The 27,298-nt window shown below is 33.8% G+C and overlaps 1 protein-coding gene across 1 annotated transcript in view; it reads left to right on the top strand.

Annotated features, from left to right (window-relative positions):
• The first annotated feature begins 2,116 nt into the window (after positions 1–2,116).
• The window catches only part of LOC129940731 (terminal uridylyltransferase Tailor), a 42,645-nt gene continuing 17,463 nt past the window's right edge, over positions 2,117–27,298 (top strand). The window contains exons 1-3 of the mRNA XM_056049168.1: positions 2,117–2,324; positions 2,414–2,653; positions 2,717–2,858. Of these exons, the coding sequence (XP_055905143.1) occupies positions 2,304–2,324; positions 2,414–2,653; positions 2,717–2,858 (403 nt within the window). The 5' untranslated portion in view covers positions 2,117–2,303. The remainder of the gene's footprint in view (positions 2,325–2,413; positions 2,654–2,716; positions 2,859–27,298) is intronic.

The following is a 27,298-nucleotide window of genomic DNA, read 5'->3' as shown; positions in this document are numbered from 1 at the left end:
TCTAAATAAATTATTTTGACTCCAGGGACTTTGAAATGTCAACATTTTCAATTCGACAAATCGGACCAATTACAATAACATTTGAATTTTCTCAAGAAATTTCTGAAGTTAATGTACCTTGTATGAGTCATTCTTTTTAATTATTTATCCCTAAAAGAAAACTTAACAAAAAATGCTCCCACTATTATAAGCATGGTTTGAAATATCTGTGTCAGTTGAAAATGATTCGAAAAAAGTTGGTAAAACTTTAATTTTTGTAATTGGCTGCCACAAATTTTTTTTTTTTTAATTTTCAATCAACCAATCAAAAAGCCACATTATACAAAATATAAATAATAAATTATAACAAAAATGTCTTTTCATTGCCTCCCTCGAACTTTCGCTGAGTTTGTATACATTCTTCTCTATCTTTTGTTTTTTTTTAATAATCTGGAAATTTATTATTTTATATTGAAATTCTCGCTTATTTTTACCCCCACCCCAATACATTCCACATGCAAAACATGTGGAACGAATTGTTTAGGAACTCGTAAAAAGATGTCAGGTCGAGCGTGCCTCTTCATGATAGTACTGTTCAAATTAATATACAAAGGCTGTTGGTGTTCCAATTTTTTACTGTTACGAACACAGTATTAAAAATTTTACTGATGAAAGCAACGGTAAAAACGTTGTCTGAGGCGCGAAGTTCGATGTTATGATCGAAAGTGACATTTAATTTAATGACGTAAATTTACTGATTGCTATAAACGCTCATCAGTAAAACATTTCAGATTCCTCTTGTTTCAAATTTGACTTTAGGCTTAAAACATGTGAAACGTTTTTAAATTTGACATAGCGCCATCTATTAAATACTTACTCAATGTAGTCAACAGATGTCACCATCTGTTAAAATCGCTTGGAGCTAATAGATAATTGCGACAGTCCAATAATAGACAAAAAATTTGTTATAAAATAATCTTGCGATCATAAATTGCGATGTAAAGAGCCTTGCACATGAGAGCGAACAACGAATGAACGAACAAACCTGATTTAACACATTTCAAAAAGTCAATTTCAAACAAAAACACAATTAAATTATAAGAAACCGATTGACACTTATGTTAGGATAATGAAATTTGCATTTTCTTCTCTAAAACAAGACAATTTTGTAAAAACAATTTGTTAGCAACGAGTTGCAATGTGGTTGCTACGAACTGTCAAACTCTATTCGCGTTCCTCATACAATCCACACTGCAACGAATAAATTGTTCGCGCTCAACTTAACCTCAAAATTGTATCTCTCTTATTTTGTTTGTTGAAGAGGGTAATTATAGATTGACAGTTCATCGCTGTTTGCGAAAAGAAACAAAGCTCATGTGAAAGAAAAGTCAAAATATGCGAACATCCACAGTTCGCAGTTCGTAGCTCGTGTTCAAGATACTTAAGCTACTGCACACAGTGTAAACATTTGACTAAAATTGGTTAAGTAGTTTAGCTTCTATAGCGGTCAAACATCGTGGCATAGAGGAAATATATTATATAATATATTTCCTCTATGCATCGTGGTTTGTCATGGTTAGGTAAAATTGTGTAAATACAATTGACACTTTTTTCAAAAAATGTAAAAAAAAACAACAGGTAAAAATTGGTTAGTTTTTTTTTACTCAAATATTCCGAGAACAGGTGAAACTATTATATTCAAATTTAATATACCTACCAAATACAAATAACCTATGACAAAAATGACGCTATACCTTTTCGAAAAAATACATTAATTTTTGTCTCCCTTGCTCTCTTACGGGAGTTGAAAGAATACAAACACCTCTTTTTCTCAACTTTAATTTTTTTTCGATTTTACTTTTGTGGTCTAAACAACAAATTGTCAGTAATCACAACGCTGCCTTCAACCATCAATGAACTAAAAATGAATTTTCCATAGGAGTAATAAATTATAATATAATTTAATTTATAAAACAATTTATAATTTTATTTAAAAAGGTTACCATAGTATAATGTTCAATGCAGAACCCGAAATTGATTTTCAGCTTTGAACACGTTCACTTAAATAAGTTAAAATCAGCTGACAGCTCCGTTCACTTTTGGTTTTGGTTTCGCTCATCTGCTTATCGCCCACCGCTTGTCGCTTCTTCTTCACCATTAGTTGTTAGTGTCGTTGGCTTTGGTCGTTGTTGCCGAATTTGTTTTGATTTCGTCTGAATTCTGATAAAAGAAAAAGTTCCTCTGTTGATTCTTCATTTTCCTTTAACCTGAACCTCATAAAGAAAATAAACTGAGATCAATCAAAAACAGGTGAACAATAAACAATGGATAAATCACTCTTGCATGTATGTATACAATTAATCTTAACATTATTAAGACATGGTTTTATTAACAATTATTTATTATTCTATGTTGTATCCTTCATTGGCAACAGATTGAAGCAATTAACTATGAGGCAGAGCAATTCCGTTCAGCCTTTTCGCGATTCCGAAGCAACCTCCATGCCATCGACGAATCACTCTGTACACAACTGCATCAAATTGTGTCCGAAATTGATAGTTTCCTTGAAAGCAAACCGAATGAAATCGAATTTCAACGCAAAGACCAAATAACTTGTGCCGATGTTAAGAAATTTGGTATTCGGAAATCGTTCTTTTGTAATAAGTGTGATCGGGTGAGTAAAACAAACAAATAATATTTATTATGCGCTAAGTTGAAAATATTTCTTTAATACTAGAACATACATGGAAATACATTCATTGATGTTTCGAATCACATGAATTTTTTTAATCATGATGCTCCCAAGAATAATCACAAGAAAGAATCACCTTCTAGTATTTCGCGAAAAGCTAAGTTGGAAAACAAAATTCTTCCTAAAAGTAAGTAAACCATGCAGGTTGATTCATAGGTAAATAACTAATTGAATACTAATTTTCTTTGTTAATTGATTTAAAATGACTTGTTAGGTACATTAATGGTCAAGCTCTTGCCAAAGTTCTAATCTATCTCTTAAACTGTTACTTATCAAGTTTTTTAATGTTAGAACTCTGAAATAGATCTCAGTTTGAGATAGAACTCGATTTATTAGACTTTCTTTTTGAAATACAAAAGTTTGAATGGACATTTTACAGATCACAACCCAAGTCTACCGCAAAGTTGTGATCTGTTTGAATCATCGTAAAGACAAGGACCATGGGCTGGCCCTGGGGTAGATGGCAGTCACAAGAATATTAACAAAATTAGCGACCCTAGAGCCATGTTATCGCATTCAGAAAGGAATTAAGGTCTTTGTATTTTATCCCGGTAATTTCATCAAGATACCATTCCAAAGCTTAAAATTCTAGAACCGTCCAGGACAGAACATTTACAGAGAAAGTGCATCACAATTTCTCTTTCATGTTGGCCTCCACAATTACGGCAGTGAGTGTTGTGATAGATACCCAGCTTTGCTGCATGTTCTCCAATCGGCCAATGTCCAATACGTATTGCAGTGACCCTGGCTATAGCATAAAAGTTCGATAGAACGGTTTTTTCGTTAAGGTAGGCTATATCGTCCTGGATATGATACAGTCCGGTAGACTGTTCCCCCTGCGGTTGGATTCTATCAGAAAAATTGAGAAAATTTTGTCCTTCATAGCTCCAAGAAGACTATTTACCCTATCCGCAAGTGAGCTATGAATGGGCCGATCTTGAGAGGGCCAACTCATCAGCCCGTCTATTTCCATCAATGCCACTATGACCTGGAACTCACATAAGAGTGACACGGCGGTTGGTGTTGAGGCTGGATAGTCCATCCCGATATAGTTGGACCAGTATAGAGGATGTTGTAGCCGAGTTGATAGCCATAACAGCTGCCGAAATGTCGGTGCAGATAGCAGGTATTATACATGTTTCTCTAATTACAGTGTAGTAATTACACTGGCCGAAAATTAATCTAAGGACTCAGAGAAGATTCCTCACCCAACTCCACACTTCATCTTTGACCCGTCAGTAGTAGTAGTAAAATGTTTTTATTTTCAACTTAATATTTTATACATTTTTGAGTTTAACTTGAAAGAAAGTTATGTTGAAAGATTTAAAAAACTTACGACAATGACAAAAAGAGTCGTACCTAGGATCTCATGAGTGAATATTATTATTATTATTAATTTTATTATACAGTAAATAAATTACATACATAATAATTTCTTAAACTAGAGTTACCTGCCAGGGCTTTCTACTAGGAAGATACATATATAAATATAATATTCTAATTAAGGTTTTCAAGTTTTAGATTCTGCATTATTTGGTAAACTAAATTAATATTATCGATATTGATGTTACTTAATAGGTAATGCATGTTGTGGTTTGATAGTTGTCTGCTGGTTGATGAGACAGGTTAGGAGATGAGCCATAGTAAGGGTAGAGTTTTTGCCTTCACAAAGGTGACAGATAGGTGGTGATTCTTTATTAAATAGGTGTTTGTGAGTGATGTAAGAGTGGCCTTGTCTGAGCCTGATGTATACTTTAAGTTTTTTAAAAGGTGTATTGTTGGGATATATTACTTTGTCGCCATTTGGATGTAGGATTTTATAATAATTGTGTATAATTATTCCAAGCGTTTTTTCTTTTGTATTTCCAGTTATTATGTAGAAAATTTGAAGTGTCTGCTGTTGTGTTGGATGAATGCTATAAGTGGTTCTTTAATTGCTGATTTGGCTTCCCCGTCTGCAGCCTCGTTGCCCCTAATGCCAAGTGCCCGGGGATCCATACAATTTTTAAGGTTTCAGGTTTGAGGATGAGATGGTTGCGAATCGTGTCTACTTTTTCAATCGAGTTTGAGATGTTTTGTGTTTTTTTTTTGTTTTGAGAGAATGTTATCGCTTTGTAGATAGCAAAAGCTTCAGCAGTGAAGGTTGATGTGTATGTTGGTAATAGGCCTTTAGAAACAACGGAACCTGTTTCATCAACTACAGCAAACGATGTGTATGTTTTGGCTTTGGACGCATCCGTTAATAGTAGTTTCCATCCAATTGATTTGTAGCTGTTGGAGATTTCAAGAAAGATGGATTTGTAGACGTTGTCGGTGGTTGAGGTTTTTGGATATTTGCAAGCATGGGTGTTAATTGTTTGGCTAGGGAGCTTCCAGGGTGGTTTGTTCAACCTTGTGTGATTTTGAAGAGAAATTGTTATCCCTAAATCCTTTGCGAACAAGATTGCTCGGCATAGTGTTGATAGCATTTTTGGATTTCTTTTCCGATTTAAAATTTTTGTAACTGCGGTATGGATGGATGTTTTATGTGGGGAGTAAATTTTTGTGATTACTTTGGACGTAAGAAAGTCGATTCTGTCTACTAGTTGGGGAAGTCCAGTTTCCGTTAGTATGTTTAAAATTGGTGTTGAACGTATGGCTCTGAGGCAGCTTCTGGCGGCAGCGTGGTATGGTGTTGTGACAAGACTCAAAGTCGATTTGGATCATTTACCATAAATTGATAAACCATAGTCAATTTTCGATAATATTACGGATTTGATTAAATTGATAAGGGTGTTAATATTAGCTAAGCTGTTTTTTGAACTTAAATATTTAATTATATTAACCCTGGCAATTAAACTTTTTCTAAGATAGATACAGTGGTTTTTAAAGTTGAACTTAGAATCAAATACAATGCCAAGCAATTTCAAAGTATTAACATTTTTTATCAAGTTATTGTTTAAATTAATTTGAATGTATTTTGTACAACTATATTTTTACATATATGCAGTATTTCAGATTGTTGGTATGAAATTATTGAGCCGGAGTATTTACACCATTTTAGGAGAGCATCTATAATCAGAGAAAAAATGTAATGTCACTTAGTTCGTCAAGGTTTTTATGTTTAGAGAAAATGATTAAGTCGTCGGCGTAGAGTGAATGCTCGACATTATGAAAACTTTGTATTATGTTATTAACTTCGTTAAAAGCAATGATAAATAATGCCACTGAAAGTGGTGACCCTTGGGGAATGCCATTCTTTAATCTGTGTACATTGGAGTAGATGTTAAAATATTTAATCCGGAAATTTCTGTTTGAAAGGAAGGATTTTATGTATTTGAACATTTTTGGTCCGATATTCCATTTTAAGAGTTGATTGAGAACAACGTGTGCTCCGATTCTGTCAAAGGCTTTTTGAAAGTCAAGGCTTAAAATAGTGGCATGATTTCGCTCAGACAATGTTGAGCAGACAAAATGGTCGATATACAGAAGTGAATCAAGTGTGGATTTACCCTTTTTAAACGCGACTTGTCGGTTGTCAATGAGTTTGTCTTTTTCGAGAAACCAAAATAGACGTTTGGTTATGATCTTTTCCAAAGTTTTTCCTGTGCATGGGAAGAGAGATATAGGGCGATATCCAGAGGTGGAAGTACAGTCAGCGTTCTGTTTAGGTAATGGAAGGAAACTTGCAGTTTTCCAAGCGTGGGGAATTATTCCTGTGTCAAAGATTTCGTTATATAGTTTAAGATGACGTGCTTTTAGAACCTGGGGAGAGTTTTTCAACATGCTGTAGGAAATGCGGTCGAAACCCGGCGATTTTCCTTTTTCGGTGTGTAAAGAGGAAATGAGTTCCGACATGTTGATTTCAGAATCAATAGAGATAGCTGAAGGACTGGGTCGAAAGGATATGTTTGTGTCGTTTAAGATTTTTAATTTTTCGTTAATGTAGGTGGGTTTGAAATTGGAGTCTTCTGAGAATTGTTCCCAAGTTTGGGCGAAGTGTTCGACAATATTAGAAGGGCATGTAAGCGTTGTGGTTCCTGTCTCTATTTTGTGTGGAAAATATGTACCTGTCAATGTTTTTATATCCGCCCAAAGTTTTTGGGAAGTTGAGCTAGGGTTTATGTTTGAAGTAAATTTTTCAAAACAGGCTTTTTTCCAATTTCACTGTTTTACGAAATTTCGCATTTAGTTTGCGATAAAGAATAAGGTTTGGTTCAGTAGGTGATTTTTAAAATTGTACCAAGCTGTTTGCTTTTGTGTTCGCTGAGAACTTATTTCTTTATTCTACCAAGGAGTTGTTTTTTTTGTAGGTATTGTTACCTACCTGGTTTGAGGGATAGATAGATTTGCTGCAGTAGTTATCGATTTATGAACCAAAGCAGATTATTTGTTGATTTTTGAAGAAATTTCTCTTTTGTCCAATTCACTTGAAACGATAGATCGGAATGAGACCCAGTTTGCCTTGTCGAGTATGAATTTTTTGGTTTTTTTTTTATAGGCTTATTGTTCTGGCTGGTAGTTAGGTTAATGAAAATTGGAAAGTGATCGCTTCCGTGGAGGTTGTCGGATATATCCCAGGTGGTTTTATTGAGGAGAGAGGGAGAATTAAGTGATAGATCAATGTGTGTAAATGTCCCATGGGTGGAAAAGTGGGTGGGTCGACCGTCATTAAGTATTGCTAGCCCAGAGCTAGCAATAAAATGCTCGACAGTTTTGCCGCGTTTACTTAGTTTCTCAGAGCCCCAAGATGGACTCCATGCATTAAAATCACCTGTTATTAAGACTGGATTATTAATACCATTGATGATATCTTCCAGGTCACTTGTTGAAAAGGTTTGATCGGGGTGGATGTAAAGGGAAATAATTGTAAATTGAAGGTTAAGGTTGATTTGGACACACATGAATGTGGAATTGAGTTATGGACGAGAATTCCAACTCCCTGCTTAGACGTCGACACAGAGTCAACATTGTGCAAGTATATCGAATATTGTTTGGGAGGAAAAGGATGGCGATCGGCTGCGAAATGGGTTTCTTGTAGGCAGATGACTTTTGGTTGGAGTTCTTTCATTAGTATTTGTAATTCGTGTATATTATTCAAGTAGCCATTGAGGTTCCATTGTAGAACAGTGAAGCGTTGGCTATTTTTATTTCGGGTAAAGATATTTAGCTTGGGGGTATTGATTGTGGTGTTTTTGTTTGGGTGTTCATTATGACTCCGCGACGTGGATACTGAAGCGGGCGGGCTACACTGATAGCCCCTCCGATTCAGCACCCCCGCCGCGGAGTCGTCATTTTGGCAAATAGGTTTATTTTTATATGGATTCATCATTTTCGTGATCCATTTGGTTGTCAGTTAGGTAGTATTTGTTTTGTGAAAGAAGATCGTTTGTTAAATTTGTTAAAGGGGAGGAGATCTTTATGGGTGTGTGTGATTGTGTTTTTTCAAATGAGTGTGTATGGAAAAAAGAGAATTAATTTGAGAGGAGGATGAGGGGATAATAGAGTATTTGATTTTTACAGTATGGGCTGATGTTATAGGTGGGTTTGTACTATTAATAGTTGGTGGAAGAGGATTAATTACCTTGGTAGATGGTGTGATAGGAACTGGTTTAAATGTGTTGTTTTGTGAAGTGAAAGAAGTGGATGGGAGCGATACAAGCGGGGAGCAGGTAGAATTTGGCGGAGCTGAAGTAGTTGATTGTTTGTTTGACACTGATTTGCTTTGTGCAGCTTAAGAGTATGTTGTGGTGAAGAGGGGGATGGGATTTTTTTCTTTATACATTTTTTTGCATCCGGCATGGAACATTTATGTATAGTTTTAATTTTGAGGATTTCCTTGGCTTTGATGTATTCTTTGCAATTTTTGAAAGATGATGGATGTTCTTCAAGGCAGTTTGCGCACGAAGTTCTTGTATTGAGGATTTCCTTGGCTTTGATGTATTCTTTGCAATTTTTGAAAGATGATGGATGTTCTTCAAGGCAGTTTGCGCACGAAGTTCTTGTACAGTTTACCGGTTGGTGGGGAGGGAGGTTGCAGGTCTCACAAGATTCTGAAGAAGTGCATCTTTTGGCGGTGTGGCCAAGGAGTTGACACTTGCGACAGCGCATTTGGGTAGTATTCTTGAATTTTAACATTATACCAGCCTATGTTTAAAGTGGAAGGGGGGCGGAAGCGATCGAAAGTAAATATTTAGTACCAATCCAGTGGCTCGAAGATTTTTCTCCGTTGTATTTTTTTTGAATTTATATACATCAATTACTTGGGATTTCATTTCATTAATAATTTCATTTTCAGGCATATTGATAAGGCATGGGGCATATGCTGTACCCTTGCAGGAGTTTAGGTTAGAATGAAGTTTAACTGAGATTGGGCACAGGTTTGCTAGTTGTTTCTGAGCGAGGAATAGATTGGCTATTTTTGTGGATTTTACAAGGAGAAGAAGGGTGCCGTCACGTAATTCCGTTATATTTTCGTACGCGGTGCTTATACCATCAATAGCTTTTTTAACTAAGAATATGCTTATAGACGACAAAGTTATTTTTTCATCACTTGAAGAAATTGTTATAAACTTAGGATCAGGAAGGGTGGAATTTATTTGCAGTGATTTGTATAGGTCAAAGTAGGTAAGGTTATTATTTTTTTTTCTTTTTTTCACTTTATCAGGCACAGATTGCTGCTCTTTATCAAGCAACTCAAATCTGTTGCCCGAGAGCACATTTGGCCCAGGGGCCATGTTTGATTACACGATTGATCACGTTATATATACATATGTATGTATATATATATTATTGTGGAAAGAGATAAGAAGAAAAGAAAAATAAAACAATAGGTTTTACAAAGGTAACGGTGGATTTTAAGAAAATAGAGCGAGCTAAACTGAGAAACAAGTTAACGGCTTGAATGTCAGACGGTGACTGCATGAGTAAATAGACGTGTTTGATAGTAATGTCCGGCAAAACAGCTTAATTTATACCCATATTTTGTATCATTACTCTATAAAAGTCCAAGTGTGTGAGGAAAACGATCTTAGTGCATTTAAACAAACAAATCTGTCCAGAAATCAAAGTGTGCTTAGTAAACAAAGTAAAAATAATTAAATTTCACAAGTGTCACGCGTCTTTTTTTTCTGTACATTAACTAGATCAATTCGTATATTTGTATTCCCCTCTCTTTAAAATTATGTCTGGTGTTAAGACTCGCGCCTCTGATAAAGAGAATGCAAAAGCTGTTACCCCTGCCACCTCCAAAAAAATCGAAAATACAAAAAAAACTACTCCCTGAACTAAAATATCCTCTCCCGAAAGAGAAAGAATATCAATAAAACACATCTTGAAAATGATATAGACATGATAGCATGGAATGACATCTTCCTAATGCCTTCACCAAATGACCAAGTCGAGTTTCTAAACACAAATATTAATATTTTATTTGATCGACACGTTCCAATGAAAGCACAAACTAGAATCCGCGAAAATAAACAATGGTTTACTAGTAGAATTAAAGAACTTATAAATCAGCGTGATCTAGTATACCGACGCACGCTGGAAACGGTTCCGTGTTTACGAGCTCGGTGATTTGTATAAATCATTGCGAAATAAAGTAGTTCAAGAGGTAAGACGCACAAAAGGACAGTTCTACTCTAACCGCCTAGATCTAAAATCGGATAGTCGTAAAATATGGAACAACCTCCGCAAGCTAGGAGTAGGCAGACAAAGAAATAATTTTCCAGCTGAATTGAATATTAATGAGCTAAACAGTAAATTTTTTTCTACACCTATAATAACTCTAAGAATCCATGTATCTCTCAATACCATACCTCCAGCTTCTACAGACACTTTGTTCAATTTCGATTGTGTGAACGCCTTAGACATAGTTGAAAGTTGTATAAGTATAAAGTCCAATGCCACTGGTGCTGATGATTTGAATCCTATTTTCATTAAAGCTTTTCTTCCTTTGCTTCTATCCTATTTTACACATGTAATAAATTCAATCCTTACGACTGGCATTTTCCCACATCAATGGAAAAAAGCAAAAATAATTCCCATCCCCAAAAACTCGCTCTGCAATGAACTTAGACCAATTTCAATACTTCCATTCCTGTCTATGGTCTGTGAAAGGATAATGCAAAAACAATTAAGCAACTTCGTCAGTCGCAATAACCTTTTAGTCGATGTTCAATCAGGTTTTCGTTCGCACCATAGCTGTATAACGGCACTAACTAAAATAATTGAAGACGTAAGGACTGAAATCGATATTGATAATGTAACTTTTTTAGTCCTATTAGACTTTTCAAAAGCATTCGACATGGTGAATCACTCGATACTTCTGAATAAACTGCGTCGCAGATTCAACATATCTTCAGAAGCTATTAAACTACTTTCTTCCTTTTTGAATGATAGAAAGCAAGCCGTTTTCTAAAAATGGAAATCTCTCCGATTTTCTTCCGGTTCAACAAGGAGTTCCTCAAGGATCAATTTTATCCCCCCTTCTATTCTCATTATATGTGAATGAAATCGGTTTCATTATAAATGAAGTATGAAAACATTTTTATGCCGATGACATTCAAATTTACAAAAGCTGTCCTTTGGTTTTATTGAAGAATTTTGCCACGCTGTTCGTGTTTGACCTCAGAAAGGCAATTTTTCATCGCTGCATCGTGTATTGAGGTACTATCCGAATTTCTTCTCCGTTGAAAATCCACTTTTCCCTATTTGATTTCCGATTTTGAGAGATTCACTTCGAGATTCCAATTGGCGCAGTACTCTTAAAACGTTCTATCATGCGTTGCAAAACCTCCACATCCTCTGCTAAGATCACCATGTCGCCAGCATACGGCAACAACCTTAAATTAAAACTGTCGATATTAAGACCTCCTTCAATAATCGCATGTAGATCATTTATATATAAAGCAAAAAGTAAAGGTGATAAAAGACATCCTTGTTTTAACCCATATAATGCTTCGAAGTACTCAGATAACTCCATTCCTGTCCACACTGATGATTGAGTATCAGAGGTTACAACTTTAGTTGAGACTCTCATTTCACGTAACTTGAGCATTAATAGTTGCCTGGAGATTTTATTAAAAGCCGCCTTTAAGTCCACGAAAAAAGCATAGACTTTCTTTTTTTTTCAGCCAGCTTGACCCGTTAGTATTAGATAGTGATATCGAAGTCTTCCGTAACAGTCAATTGTTATGCCCATAGCGTCTGGAAAACCAACACCTTGAATCTTTTAGCCTTAGCTTGCTGCACAATACAAAATATTTAATTAGTAGGTCTACAGAATAACATATAATGCATCTGTTGGGCAGGAACGAAGGGCCACTGTAATGTCAACAATAGCTATTATTTGGACCGTCCTTAGTTTGTCGATATTGTATTTCTTATTAAGCGCAGACCACCACACAATAGATTAATACGACAAAATACGACGTACAACGGTTGTGTACTTCCACAAAATGTTGTTTTATTGAAGGCCCCACTTTTAAGCAAACGTTTTTCTACAGTCGTAAAAGGTAATGCATGCCTTCTTACCACGTTCTTCAATGTTTACTTTCCAGTTTAGTTTAGGATCTAGAATGACTCCTAGATATTTCGAGCTGGAGGTTAAACACAGGATTTGACCGTTTAGTCGGAGAAGAATGATGCCAGATATTTTAGCTTTGGTCGTAGATAACATCAGTTCAGTTTTGCTTTGATTAACACCTAGTCTACTGCTCGTGGTCCGTGATTTCGCTAATGACAGTGACGAACTTTCCTAAAACCAGTAAAACCAAATCATCAGCATAAGCTACTGTGTTCACCCCATAACTTTTTAACTCTATAAAAATTGTATTTATGACTAAAATCCATAAGAGCGGGGATAGAACACAGCCCTGAGGTATTCCTATACCCACATGTTTGCAAAAAGATTGTGTTACCAAACGAAGCTTGAATCCTTCTATCACTTAACATAGAAATTATAAATGCTTATAACAAACCTCTACCACGAAGTGAGTAAGCAATTCGTTGAGTGATTCATTAGGGAGATTATTGAAAGCAGCTTTTACGTCTAGAGAAAATTCTTTGTAATGAATTGTCTTCTCAATGCATCAATTTAAAACATGTTGGACACACATTTTTGTAATCAGGGTAAGTTTTCTGATATTTTGGTTTGTCATTCTTTTGGTTATACCTTATAGGAAACATTTTTGCCCAAAGATTCTCGATGGGATTGAGGTCAGGAGACTGTGCAGGCCACTCCATGACCTCAGTCCTATTATCTTGGAACCATTGACTGGCTTCTCTGCTGGTATGCTTTGGGTCGTTATCCTGTTGAAAGACCCATTTGAGCTGCATTTCTAATTCGGCATATGGTATCATGGTGTTTTTAAGGATATCCATGTAAGAGCGCTGATTCATAATGCTTTTGATCCAGTATATTGGGCCAACTCCATAATAAGAGACGTATCTCCAAACCATTATACTGGATCCCCCATGTTTAATTGTGTTTGTGGTGTGTTTGGGGTTATATTCCATGTGCGGGGGTCTTCTCACAAACTGCAGAGATCCTTTACCACCATAGAGAACCACCTTGCTCTCATCGGTCCAGAGAATGTTTCGCCACTTTTCAGGATCCCATCCTAAATGCTCGCTCGCAAACTTCATCCTTTAAACTATATGGTTCTTCGTTAAGAGTGGAACCTTTCTTGGACTGCGAGCATTTAGGTTATACTCGCTCAGTATTCTCCTCACCGTATGCACACCACACGGAACCTCAAGCTCGTCTGCAATCTCTGTAGCTGCTGCTGTCAGAGAGAAAAAAAACTAAACGAGAGAACCAACTTCGACGGTTGCTCTCTTTTTGCCTACAAGCTGCGATTTGCACATAAACTTGCATATGTATTAACTCCATATAAAAAAAATGTGGGGAACGAATACTTATGCAAGAAGATGTGCATACTCCCCACATTAAACAAAAATGGCGTCCACCTTCGAAAAATGGCGGATGCCATGCTGTTTAGAGGTGTTCAAAGAAAATTCAAAATTGTGGATGAACAATTTTTTGGTATTCTCATTGTGTTACTTTGGGAGTAATATCATTCGAATATGAAGTGAAATTAATTACTCTTGTTAGGTGCCAGAACAATGAAGATTTAGCAACAATTGTAAATTACGCATTTAAAGAAATATTAGTTAGTTATTTCAAGCCAGTTTTAATTATTAAGTTAGTAAAATAAATTAGGTGGTACCTACAATAAGAATTAGGACCTAGAAACATAAAACTCTGAAAGCACTACAACTATTATTTGTTTTATTATTAGCTGCGTTTATGCGTTTAATATTCGCTCAGACCGTTGACAAATGCAAAAAAAACTCAGATTTAGTTCAATTTTCAGAGTTCATCGACTTAATTTTGGCTGCGAGAGTTGCAGGAACATTGACAACGAGAGTTAAAGAATGTAAACATGGATCATTAAAATAAAACAACGCAGAAACATTGAAAACATTTTTATATACTCATCTCTTTTTTACATTCCTATTGTATTTGTGTGTACTCGTTGTTTATTTTCTTTATGTTACCGACATTTCCAAAATGCTGAAAATAAGTGATTTAAGTAGAGACTAAATAAAAAATCGTGAACTTTTGTTGCCAATTTTCATCGCATAAAATTTGTGAATTGGCGATAAGCTATGCTTTCCACTAAGCTAGTGTGCTGTTTTTAAAGGCTTAAATACATATGTAAGCCGAAAAGTACTTTTGTACAAAAGTAAAAGTATTTGTATTCTCGCTAGGTCAGTGGTTTTGTGAAGAGAATATACAAATTTGTTCTTCAACCAAAATTTTAAGTCTTATGCATCATTTTTATACGTTTTCCAGTTCTACTATTTATTTATATCTTATCTTTCAGTTATATAGCGACAAGGAAAAATCTGTGAGGGAAAGTTCTAACTACAGTTTTTCTGAAAGTGCATTGTGGGTTATTCATAGATGTTTGCTAAACTTTTTAGGCCATTCATAAATAAATGCAAATCTAAGTTAAGGACTAACCCTGAATAACTATAAACATAGAAAATGCTGTGTTTAAGTAATTATTATCGCAGCCAAATTTCATAATTAATTTTGTTGGTGTATAAAACAGCTAAAAGACTAATTCATGACAAATAAACGTTACGTTAACACTAAGTTCCAGAAAATATCGATTGATACCGCAATTACAGAAGATATGGATATTTTATATAAATATTCCCGGTAAACTGTAGACCTTTATTATTTCTACCTATTATAATTAATTCGATGTAGAATAATTCAATGCAGTATATTGTAGATAAAACAGCAGTTAAGTTATTAGTTAAGGTATTACTATTGAAATAAACATAACATACATTTATAAAAAAACATGTACTTGTTCATAACAAATAAAGTCAAGACTAAAAAACCTTAACCTTGTTATACACTCCTTCTGAACACATCTTTTCTTGTTTTGGTTGTTAATGCCATCTACCTGTAACTCAAAGAAAGAGAAAAGAAAAATAAATTCACCACAATCTACCATTTTAACGTTTACCGTAATTCATTGACAAACGAAAATTGTTTGCTAGAATTAATTTGTGAAAACCAGAGAGAGAAAGAAATATCAAATGTCTCGATTCTCTTGCTCTTCGAGGTGAAAACATGTATACACCGATACGAATTCAACACGCTATAAAAAATGAGAGTAAGCGGTTTCGAAGGGACGGAGACGAGGAAATTTGGCTCTCTCGATTAGTTTTTTCTCTCTGCTGCTGTAGGATTATTTCTTGAAAAGCGAACCACACGTTTTTTAAAATATGGTGTAAGAGATTGCTTCCGTCCCCTCGTTTCTGCGTTTCCTTCGAAGGTTTAGACGTTCCATATCATCTTCGCCGAACAGCCAAGAAGTTCTTGAATCTTTTTATAGGTTTTTTTGCTTTCCAAAACAAACTTTTTTATAATTTCCCGCTTCTCCAGTATGTAGTGCTTGTCTCGACCCACTTTAAATTCATAAATTCAATAATTTTATTACAATTTTAATGTAAATATAAAATAGAATAACAGGACTTACTTTTTATCACTTTTGAAATCAAAAGTTAAATTTAAACACAATTATTTAAATTAAATTTGTCAATCACTGCTATGATTTTGCTCGCCTAAAAAAATGAATAACACTACACAAAGCGCCATTTAAACAAAGCAATGAGAATTTACCGTTAAATAATCACTTGCACCTGTAAACATAATTACTCTGAGTACCAAAATACAGTAGAGTTGCAAAAAAGTGGCTGTGTTATTGATTTATGAAAAATTATAGTTACTTGCGTATTACACTGCTGTTAGTGAAAAACAGATCTAACTCCAATTTACTTATCAGTATACAATTTAGTTTATCTGCTTAAGCAAGTTTTGTTTCCATAAAAGTTTTGCCTAAAACCTGAAAATGAAAACTATGACATTTTGTTTGTTATTCTAACGAAACGACACAAATTTCAAAAGTTGATTTTTTAAATCGCTATTTACAGCTTTTAGCAGTTGTGTAATTGTAGTTAAAAACCACTTATTTAACACTTCAAAAAGATTCTTAAAGTGAAATTATTTATTTGTTTTGAAACAGTTTTCTTTATTCTTAAATGTTTATTATTGTATTTTTTTTTTTCAAATGCTCTTAAAGTAAATCAATAGGAAAACTATTTTAAATGTCACTCCATTACAAAATATTGATTTAGTCTTCAATTTCGATCAATAAGTCGGTGAAGAGGTACTTTTACTTCTAGTAAAAGGTAGTAGCTGGTTGTTTGGACTGGTTTGTCGTGAAGTGGCATTGATTTTCATTCATTTTATATGAACCAACCATTTTAAACATATTTTATTGACTGACTAAACAATTATAACTCGATTCTTTTTTTATTGTTTTCCATTGCCTGTTAAAAAAAGGGCAAAAGAATTAAGAAAGGAGAGTATGTAGGTATAATCTTTTCTCTATTATTATTATGTAAATCTTTACTTGCCAATATTATTGTTCAACTAATTACAAATTCTTAAATAAATTAAACCTAAATACAAAGTTTTCATTTTTGATTCGAATACCAGTTTTGGTTGATTAAGATCATCAGTCCATATCTCTTTTTTGGCCGTCCTATTGGTTTCTTTTCATTATTTTAACTAGTTTTGTCCATCTTTGGTCTTCGATTCTTGATATGTGTTAGAGTTATCACATCAGCTGTGTTGGTTCTTTTTTTATTTCCTCGTTGCTAGATAGGTACATATATAAATATTTCTTGAACATATTTTAGTTTTGTTTAACAGAATTTTTGATAAGGTAGATATCACAAATTCTTTCCGGTCTTCATCCATCTCTGCAATTTTTTACCCCAAACCTTCCTGAAAACTACAGGGGAATTTCTGTCCTTAGTTCACTGCGGAAGCTATTCACTCAAATTCTTTACTTAAGACTTGCTAGTTGGGCTGAAAGAAATAATAAAATAAGCTGTTTCCAAGCGGGGTTTCGTGCTAATCTCTCCACAGTGGACCAAATCTTTACTCTCACTAGTGTCGCTTTATAGAGAAGAAAACAAATCTTTATGCATTTTTCGTTGATTTTAAAGCAGCCTTCGATACCATCAACATTATTATTTAAACTTTCATTTATGGGTTTATCAACAAAATTTATAAAAGTTTATGAACATCTTCTCTCAAATACGACAGCTGTGGTTAAAAATGGCATGAACACGTCGAAACAATTTAGGTCAGAAACAGGTGTCTCCAGGGTTGCATTTTGAGTTCCTTGGTTTTCTCGCTCTTTATAAATGCAATTGAAGATAATATACCAGTTGGTGTTGTTTTTGGTGATCTAGTTATCAAGGTGCTCCTTTATGCGGATGACCTTGTTATTTTAACTGATAATCCTGTGACGCTTCAACTCCAAATTAACAAGTTAAAACAATATTGTGATTTGTGGGACTTTCAAATAAATACTGCGAAGTCTAAGATCATGATATTCAGACACCATAATCGCAGTGCACGTAATGACCGTTCTTGGAATTTGAGCGGTTCAAATATAGAAGTAGTGAAGCACTTCAAATATCTAGGTTTCACAATAACACACAATCTGAACTTTCGAAGTCATATAAGCAGCTATTAACTGTATGTGGTCAAATTTTTTCAATAACAACAATATAGATCCGGCTTCGAAATTTAAAGTGTTTGATTCAACCGTTAAAAGCTGCCTTTGCTATGGAAATGAAGTTTATGGCTACATGCAATTAGACGAAATAGAAACTATCCAAAGATATTTCTTCGAGCGAATCTTTAGACTCCCATCTAATACCCCCAATTTTGTCATACACGTTGAGTCGGGTCTACCACCAATTTTTTTAAATAATCTAAAAGCGAATGCAGATTATATAATCAAAGTCATGCAAAGATCTAACAACAATTTGCAGAAAAGGATTCTCCTAACAGCGTTACGCTACAGATACACACCTTTTAAAGATTGGAGTGATTTGGCCTCAGAACATAACTTTCCTTCGACGTTTTGTTTGGATAATCTACGATTGTATTTCTGTTATAGATGACAACATTTTTCAGACATTTCTCAATCGGGCAAGGGAGTCCGAATCTAGATCATTATACAGTAAACTTAATTTCTCTTTGGGGAAGCAAAATATTTTCGAACCGAGTTCACTTTTGTTGAGATAAGTCTGATATTTAAGGTTCGCACGGAGATGCTTGAGCTTAACTATAGACCTCACAGAAATGATATAAATCCTAACTGTACATTATGTAACCTCAATCAAATTGAAAATGTTTTCCACTTCCTAGCGTTATGTCTGATCTTAGAAGAGATCCGGCATTTCTACTTCAATAAGAGCTTCCTTTCGTTTGAGGACTGTCTTGGAGTTTTGAATGGTGAGGGTGGTTGGAAACTTCTTATCCGTTTTTTCTCTGAAGCTGTTGCGTATAGAAATTCATTCGTGGACCTCTAATGTAATGTTCATTCTAATATAATTTTGTTTTAGCTAAACTTAAAGCCCGTTTCAATGTTGATATTGAAAGTCTTTTACTGCTCTTCCATTTTTTTTTATGTACTTTGTATGTATCTAAATATCAATGATTAAAACTTAAAAGTTACCAATAAGCTCAACTATACCAAACTAATATTTATTTCAAGTTATAAATCAAATAAATCGTTCAATCTGGCATACTTAATCATAATCAGTATCTTAATCTTAAATTATTTTGTAAATTGTTAATTTTTATTATATAACAGCTAAAAAATAACTTCTCTCTCAATGTTTTAAATTTAGATATAACCGGCAAACGGCTTAATAGCCATGCTTGTAAATCTTTAAAATGTAAGTGAGCCTGTATTTTTTTGTGAAGAAAAAATAAAGATAATAATAATAATAATAATAATAATAATAATAATAATAATAATAATAATAATAATAATAATAATAATAATAATAATAATAATAACAATAATAATAATAATAATGATAATAATAATAATAATAATAATAATAATAATAATAATAATAATAATAATAATAATAATAATAATAATAATAATAATAATAATAATAATAATAATAATAATAATTTAAAGCGTCAGATATCTTCATTCATAATTCTCGATAAAAATATATCGTAACGCAAATTTGCAATAGTTATAGAGCTTGGAGACATCCATCTCAAGAGCATATTACGAACTTATTCCTCTGGTAAAAAGTCACTTCCCAGAATATTGCTTCTAGTTTCCTTTTAAGTTAGACACGTTCCGACGAAATGCATACGTTCTCCCTTTCTGCTAAATTAAGAATAGTACACTCCAGTGGTAAATCGGGTCTGTGCGGTATGAAGTTCAGGTTGAGTAGTTCGCTTCTTAGCTTGACCATTGTAGCAATGAAGTTTACATTATTTGCATCCTGGAAGTAGTTCCTTTCTGCGAGATTATGGTTGAGCCTACTGCAAGTTGTTCTGAACAAGAACCCAACTGATTCAGCTGAATATTCTACTGTACACTTCTCATCTACTGCTGCTATAACCGTGTACATACGAGCTTTTGTGCGATACATCTTCCACATTTAAATTGCATCCTTCTGCAAGACTCGACCACTCACTGTAGTGAGTCAACAAGTCGGTATTCGCTCATACTAAAAACGTGGAAGAGATAATCCGCTTGGATCTAAAGGGTCTTTATAAATAGAGGTGATTATCCGGTTTGCAGCATATTCACGTAATTTGGCAGACGAAATATTCTTTCACATATTGTGTTAAGAGTTTCTCCATCGTGTGAAACTTTTTGTATCCCCATACTGTGAGCCATACAAAAGGCTACTTTTTGCAACTGCTTCAAATATCTTATATTTAATACTGTGAGATATGTTTTTGTTCATAAAACATCTTTTCCATGAAATATCAATTGCAGTTTGTGCCTTTTGTAGTTTCTCGCTAAAATGTTTCTCCAAATTCAGGTTTCTTGAAAAAATTACTCCTAAGTATTTGTATTCGTTAACACGTTCTATATCTTTTCGTCCACCACCTTTCTTAAAGATCATCACCTTAGATTTTTGAGTATTGACTGTAAGGTTCCAAAGACATCAGTAGTGGTATACTCATTTATCATAAGTTATAGTGTTTCTGGAGAACGCAAAAATTCATATATCATCAGAAAACATTAAAGTCTTAATACGACATACTGCTAAATCAACACCACCTGAAAGATAATCTACAAGGTCATCTATGAAGAGCGATAACAAGATGTACACCCCTGTCTTACTCCCGAGGTGGTTATGAACCAATCAGAGAGCTCAGCTTCGTTGCACACTGCAGCCTGTATTCCTCTATACAGCTCTTCGAGAACGCGTCCGAACTTCAGAGACAAGACCATATAGCTTGTATAATAAAGCAACTCGGTTGATTGAGTCGAATGCTGCTTTGAAGTCAATAAAGAAGCCTACAATTTTCTTCCCAGTTTAATAAAGCTTTCAGCTAGCCTCCTGACAATGAAAATGTTATCTATTGTAGAGTACCTTGATCTAAAGCCCACTTGAGTTTCTTTTAACAGGTTCTGATATGCAATCCACGTTGTGAGTCTCTTCTGAAACAAGGTTGTAAAAATCTTATAGGTCGAATCAAGAAAAGAAATTCCACGATGGTTCGCTGCATCCAACAAGGATCCTTTTTTGTATATCGGGAAGATTATAGTGTCTCGAAATTCATTTACAGAAATATGTCCATCAAATACTCCATTAAAAAGTATTACCAGAAGTTCCTTTAACATAACTTTTTCGTAATTAAAGAACTCAACAGGAATATCATTTGCACCCGCCGCTTTTCACCTTTAAGAGATCCTAGAGTTAATTCTACTTCTTGAAGGTTCTTTTCCGTATCTAGAATTTCGTTGTTGAATCCAGGTATTGCATAGTGCCAATTAGTTTGTATGCTGCTTGGGTTCAGTAATTCTATGAAATGAGTGGATAGAATGTTTGCACATAGTTTCTTATGCACTGCGAATTGTTTACTGTTCAATTCCCACGCAAGTTTCCAAAAATCGGTGGCGGTTTTCAAGGTTGTTTAGTTTAGATGCCTGCAGTTCTTCTGCAAAAACTTAAATTTATGTTCAATCTACGTTGCGCTACGATTCGTAGGTATTTTCATTTTTAGCTAAAAATCGTATAATATGAGTGGAAGACTGGGCTAAGAGCACTTAACTCCTTTTAGGGTAAAATAAAAAAAAATTGAAAAAATGTATTTTGCATGAAGGGGTTAAGTGCTTACTTACCTCCTTCTTGCAGACAAATTAAAACCCATATTTAAAGTGGTTATAGTAACGATGAAGGTTCTAAGCGAGGGTTTTTTGTTTGATATTCCTTTTATGCTAACGCTATTCGAAGTAGGCTATGACAAAAATACACTCTTAGTAACCGCCTTTTGTCGAATTTTAATTTACTCAGTTTCAGTGTTTTGTGTGATTGATTATTTTCTGATTATCACTTGAAATCAATTTGGAGTTTACAAAGTTATTATTTACAATGTGGAGCGAGGAAAAATGATGTACAGATGTTTCAAAGGCAATGAAGACAAAAAAAAGAACGCCGCGATTAAGTATTTAATATTGATTCCAATGTTATGCGTTTATATGTTATATAGTCGACTATATTTTGGAGCATATTAACAAATTTCCAGCTAAAGAATCGCACTACTCAAGGAACAAAAACCCAAATAAACTTTATATCTCACCTTTGTTAAATATATCTAAATTATATAGCCGTTACATTGAAAAATGCACCGAACAAGAGAAAAATGCCCAATATTATTTATTTATTTATTTATTTAAGTAGCAATATACATTATTTCTTACCTTTAGTTAGAACATGCTATTTTTTTAGAGATTTAGGATTAACATTTTCCTTTTCAGCTATAGATTCAAACTAACATATCATAATAATAAGTTGTAAATGAATTTTAATATTAATTATTCAATGGAAAGCTACAATTAAAACCCTTATTCAACTCTTTCAAACTAATATTGCAAAACTCCCACGTTAAGTTTATGAATTATACATTCTTAAATACATTTTTTTTGGCAAATTCATTTAGCCCAATTTCAAAGATTCTATCGAAAACATATACATACAAATTACATAATATGAATATATAAATTTATGGTGGAGATAAACATTTAATCAGTTCGTTATCAGAGAAGGAACATTTTACATAAAATTTGTGTGTCAAATTTTCGATAAGGGAGTCCAAAAGATTGACATTGCTTTGTTCATGAAGCCTGTTAGTTGAATAGCACCATGGTAAATCAAGCATCATTTTAAGAACTTTGTTTTGACATGTTACAAGCTTAAGTTTGTGAGTTTTGGCACAATCGCACCAAACAGGAGCACCGTATAGGAGATAGAATGGAAAATTGTTTTGTACATTAAAATTTTATTTTCTTTGCTAAGTTTAAAACTTCTACATATAAAAATACAAAATTCTTTTATATAGATTTATCTTGTCAATAGTTGTAGATATATGTTTGTGAAAATTGAATTTTTTGTCTATAATAACCCCTAGATATCGACAATGTTCGGACCAGTCAATATTAGCAGAGCCCATTCGAAGTTGTACATTATTTGGGAGAAAACAAGATTTTCGACGCCTTTTAAACCAAATAGCTTGCGTTTTCAAAGGATTTACTTTAATCTTCCATTTAAAAAAAGTATTTTTTCTATTGAAGAAAGACTCACTTGCAACGTATTGCAGACGTCCCGAAAGTAAGTGCCCGATGTAAAAATAACCGTGTCATCAGCAAACATTGCAATACCAATATTATTTCCAAGATTTGGTAAATCGGAGACAAATATATTAAAGAGGATGGGACCAAGTACTGTGCCTTGAGGAATTCCATATGGAATATTATGTACTGACGAATCTTGTACTTTTACTAAAAATTTTCTCCCACTTAAAAAGCTTTGAATAATTTTTACTGTCGCCATTGGAAAGTTAAATTTAACAAGTTTGTGAATTAATGCGTCGTGCCAGACCGTATCGAAAAATTGATAATCAGGCAGAATATTATTCGCAATGAAGTGATTATCAAGATTTTCCTTGATTATTTTTTCAAGTAACTTGCTTATAGAGCTCAGTAAGCTTATAGGTCTATAGCTGGCATCATCATCTCTTCGTTTACCAGGCTTTGCAATTGGTATCACCATGGCAGTTTTCCAGCAATCTGGGAAGTAACTTAATTTAAGACAAGCATTGAAAATTTTAAGGTATCGTAAGCCTGAGAGGGGGGCAGATTTCAAAAGGATATTGCTTATACCGTCAATGCCAGGGCACTTTTTATTTTTTAATCTTTGAATCAATTTTCTTACCTTCTAGGATTAACAGAATTCAAATCAGTTTGTTCGATATTTGATTGCGAGAAAAAAATAATTGTATTTGATACATCAGTAGAAGTACTGTCGTCACTAAAACGAGCAGTTATTTCATGATTTCTTGAAAAATTTGAAGCTAATAGGTTTGCTTTATCTTTTGCCGTTATTAGCAATTCGTTATTCGATTTGAGAGGTGGAATACTTGAACCTTTTTTCTTTATAACTTTGGCAACTTTCCAAAAAGGTTCACTTGATTTTTCGAAGGAGGAAAGGAGATTATTCCAACGAGAGTTTCTATAATTATTAATTTCATTTGCTATTGCTGAGTTTAAAATGTTTGTACTTTTTAGGAAGCTGTCATAACGATAGCGACGCCATTTCCTTCTTTCCGAGTTTCTAAGTCTTATTAAAAGTAAAATATTGCTAGGCAGTCGAGCTGAATGATCATCTTTTACAAGGCACTTAGGTATTGCAAAGTCAGAAGCCCTATTTAATAGGGAAACAAAATTACTGCACATTGAATCAATTTGAGTTGTGCTGTTTACCGCGGTAGTAGAAATATTATTGCAGCTTCTGTTAATAAAGGATGAAAATAAGTCCCGATTTGCTGCAGAAAATGTATGGCCTAATCTGATTTGTTTAACTTGTGGTCGGAGACTCATATTCATATTTACAGGGAGATGGTCAGACCCTAGTTTATTAAAAGTAAATGGCATGGAACAGTAAGTTGGTATATTTGTAATAAAAAAGTCTAAAGTAGAAGGACTTTTAGATTTAGATGTAGGAACATAATATGTATAATTGGGTGGGTATAGTAAAGAAAAATTTGGATGTGTTTCGTTGACATCATACAATTCGTTGCCCCAGCAATTTGCCCTGAGACAATTCCATAGTCGATGGCTACAGTTTAAGTCACCACCAAAAATGACTTTGTCTCGGCTTCTGAATATCTTTTGTAAATCGCTTTTAAATAGAGTAATTTTATCAAGAGTTCTATTTCCACCCGGGAAGTAGACAGAAAAAATACTCACTTTCCAAAAATACATCTATTCCTATTGACTCATTACATCTTAGTTGCAGATTGGAGACCGAGTGACGGATATCTTTTCTTATGACAACAGCAACACCTCCGCCTATTTCGTTTCTCCTGTCAAGACGATAACATTTAAAGTTTGGGTGTAAAAAAGTTTTTTTTTAACATTTAACCAGGTTTCAGAAATTAAAGCAATGTCAACTTTTTTATCAATAATAAAATTAAAAAAATTTAATTGTTTTTTTGTAATGCTTCTGGCATTCCAAGTAATAATGTTCATTTGAGTAAATATACTTAATAGCAAGAGATGTAATTACATTGAACTGATCACTTTTGGTATGACAGACTCTAAGTTTAGCTAAAACTTCACTCAAAAGAGAGATGTAAATGTAGCTTTTAGTTTGGGTATTTGTTTAAGTTTGTTAGTGATCACTGATACATCGATGCACTTTATTCCAGATGAAATAAGTTCATCTTTTACTAATTTTTCGGCTATGAAATCAAGCCCAGATAATACCACTATAAGGGGTCGCATCTCTTTGAGCGAGTATGGAAAAATTTGAATGTCAGATTTTACAAGTTTTGTTTTAATTTTTTCGAAGATTTCATTCGATGGAGAGATGATTTTTTGACCGAAAGAGATATTTTTGATAAGATATTTGTCGATCTTTAAATCACTAAGCATTTTACGCACTCGTTCACTTGTAGATTTGAGAACCACTATAGGAGGAACACTTTCTTTAATGACGTTGAAACGTTCATTATTATTGTTTTCGGATATTTCATCCATATCATCTGCATCAGCCATAAGGCTTTGCAAGGGTTGATAATAGTTTTGATTATTATTATTCATTTGGTCATGAACAAAATCATTACCAAAATGTGGTTTTATAATCTACGAATCTATGTCATTACTTTCGATGTGAAGATGTCGTATATATATACCTTAACCGAAGATGTTGCAGACAGATGAAGCATCGAGGTAATAAGTGCATTTTATACATTCTTCCAAGAATGTGAAATTGTCAAAAAGAGGAAACATTTGATTGGATGGACCGATTCTTGCCCTGGACAAAACAAAAACTTCTTTTTATTGTGTCTATACCAAGTCCTTTTTTTGACGGAATATTTTGATCTGATTGACCACAAATTTTGTGAAGTTGGCCATACCTATCTTGACAGTGACAGGGATTTTGGAAGAATCGAAAACGAGTTACGAAAAAACGAAACCATTAACACTGCTGAGCAATACTGACGTATAATAAAAAGTGCCAGCAAAAAAAAAAATATCGTTATAATTGACATAGAGAACAACTTTCGATCATTAAAAAATCTCCCAGCTAAATTAAACGTTAAAAACGTTACAAAAAACATATCGAATGAAAAAATCAATTTCCGTGATAACTTTAAATGGCTTAGAATAAATAAATACGGATCCTATTTTTATAAGGGATGAAGCTGTTATAGCAAAAAACATCAATAGTTCCAGACAAAAACCAAGACTTTTTCGTTCGAGAAAAAAAGATAAAGCAGCTTTCTGTTGAGAAAATAAAAAAATTAAAGGAACAAATGATGTTCATACCAAGGGAACACCACTGGTTTTATATTGAGAGTTGGCCTTTTGATTAGTTTCTTCTAAACAGTCCTTGGTAAATGTGCTCTGTATTTGTTGTATATTTAAAAGTTTTCGTTCCATTTTAGTTTGGCTGTTCAATGTAAAGCCCTTGTGTCAAAGCAGTAGAATTGTAGAGCCCAATACGTATTTTCTTGTAATACTAGTTAGGTTAGAGTTCAATATTTCTTTTAAGCTCCAAAACTGTTTCCATACGTTATCGATTCGTCTATTTATTTCTTTTTGTCTTGGTTTTTAAAAGATTTAATTTGTCCTAGGTAAACGAAGCCTTCAACGTAGTGTGTTTTATTATTTTGCATCAAGTTGACCAGTTTTATATGATTAGTCATCACTTTTGTTTTTGTCAAGTTCAAATATAGTCCATTCTGTCTGCAAGTCAACGAGACTTAAATCAATATTGTCTGAATTTGATATTTGAAAAAAGAACAACTTCCTCTGCAAACCTAAGATTATTAAAGCAGTCCCTAAGTATTTTTATTTTTATATAATATTATAATAATATTTATTTTACAAATGCAGTCTTTGAAAAATACATTCTAGTACGGCAGAAAACATTGGCGGTGTATGGGGTCACCTTGTCGAACTCTCTTTATTTCAAATTCAATTCTTTTACTATTTTGTAAGTTTTTACTTCAGCGGTATTATTCTTGTATATGTTTCTGAACGTCTGTGTCAAAAGTTGCGAAGTCGATTAATGGAATTCGTTTTGAATTTCAATTAGCTGGTTGATTGTCTGAAGCTGGTCAGTGGTTGAGAAGCCTTCTCTGAATCCTGCTTGCTTTCGTGGTTGATTATCCTTCATTGCTTGTTTGGATCTTGCATATATAGACTTCGAGAAAAGTTTGTAGATTGTCGATATGAGGCTTATAGCTCTGTAATTATTCCTGTCATCTGTCATCTTCTTATGGAGAAGTATAATAATACTTTTTTGCCATTAGAATTAAAAAATTTTGTTATTACTGGTGTCAGAGCCTCCTTTTCATATTTAAGCATTTCTGATTCGATTCCATTACTGCCTGCACTTTTTTTCAGTTTTTAAACTGTC

Source organism: Eupeodes corollae, chromosome 1 (assembly GCF_945859685.1).
Source record: "Eupeodes corollae chromosome 1, idEupCoro1.1, whole genome shotgun sequence".
Taxonomy (NCBI): Eukaryota; Metazoa; Arthropoda; class Insecta; order Diptera; family Syrphidae; genus Eupeodes; species Eupeodes corollae.
The sequence above is the reverse complement of the archived record's forward strand: the minus strand, read 5'-3'. Positions and strand labels throughout refer to the sequence as shown.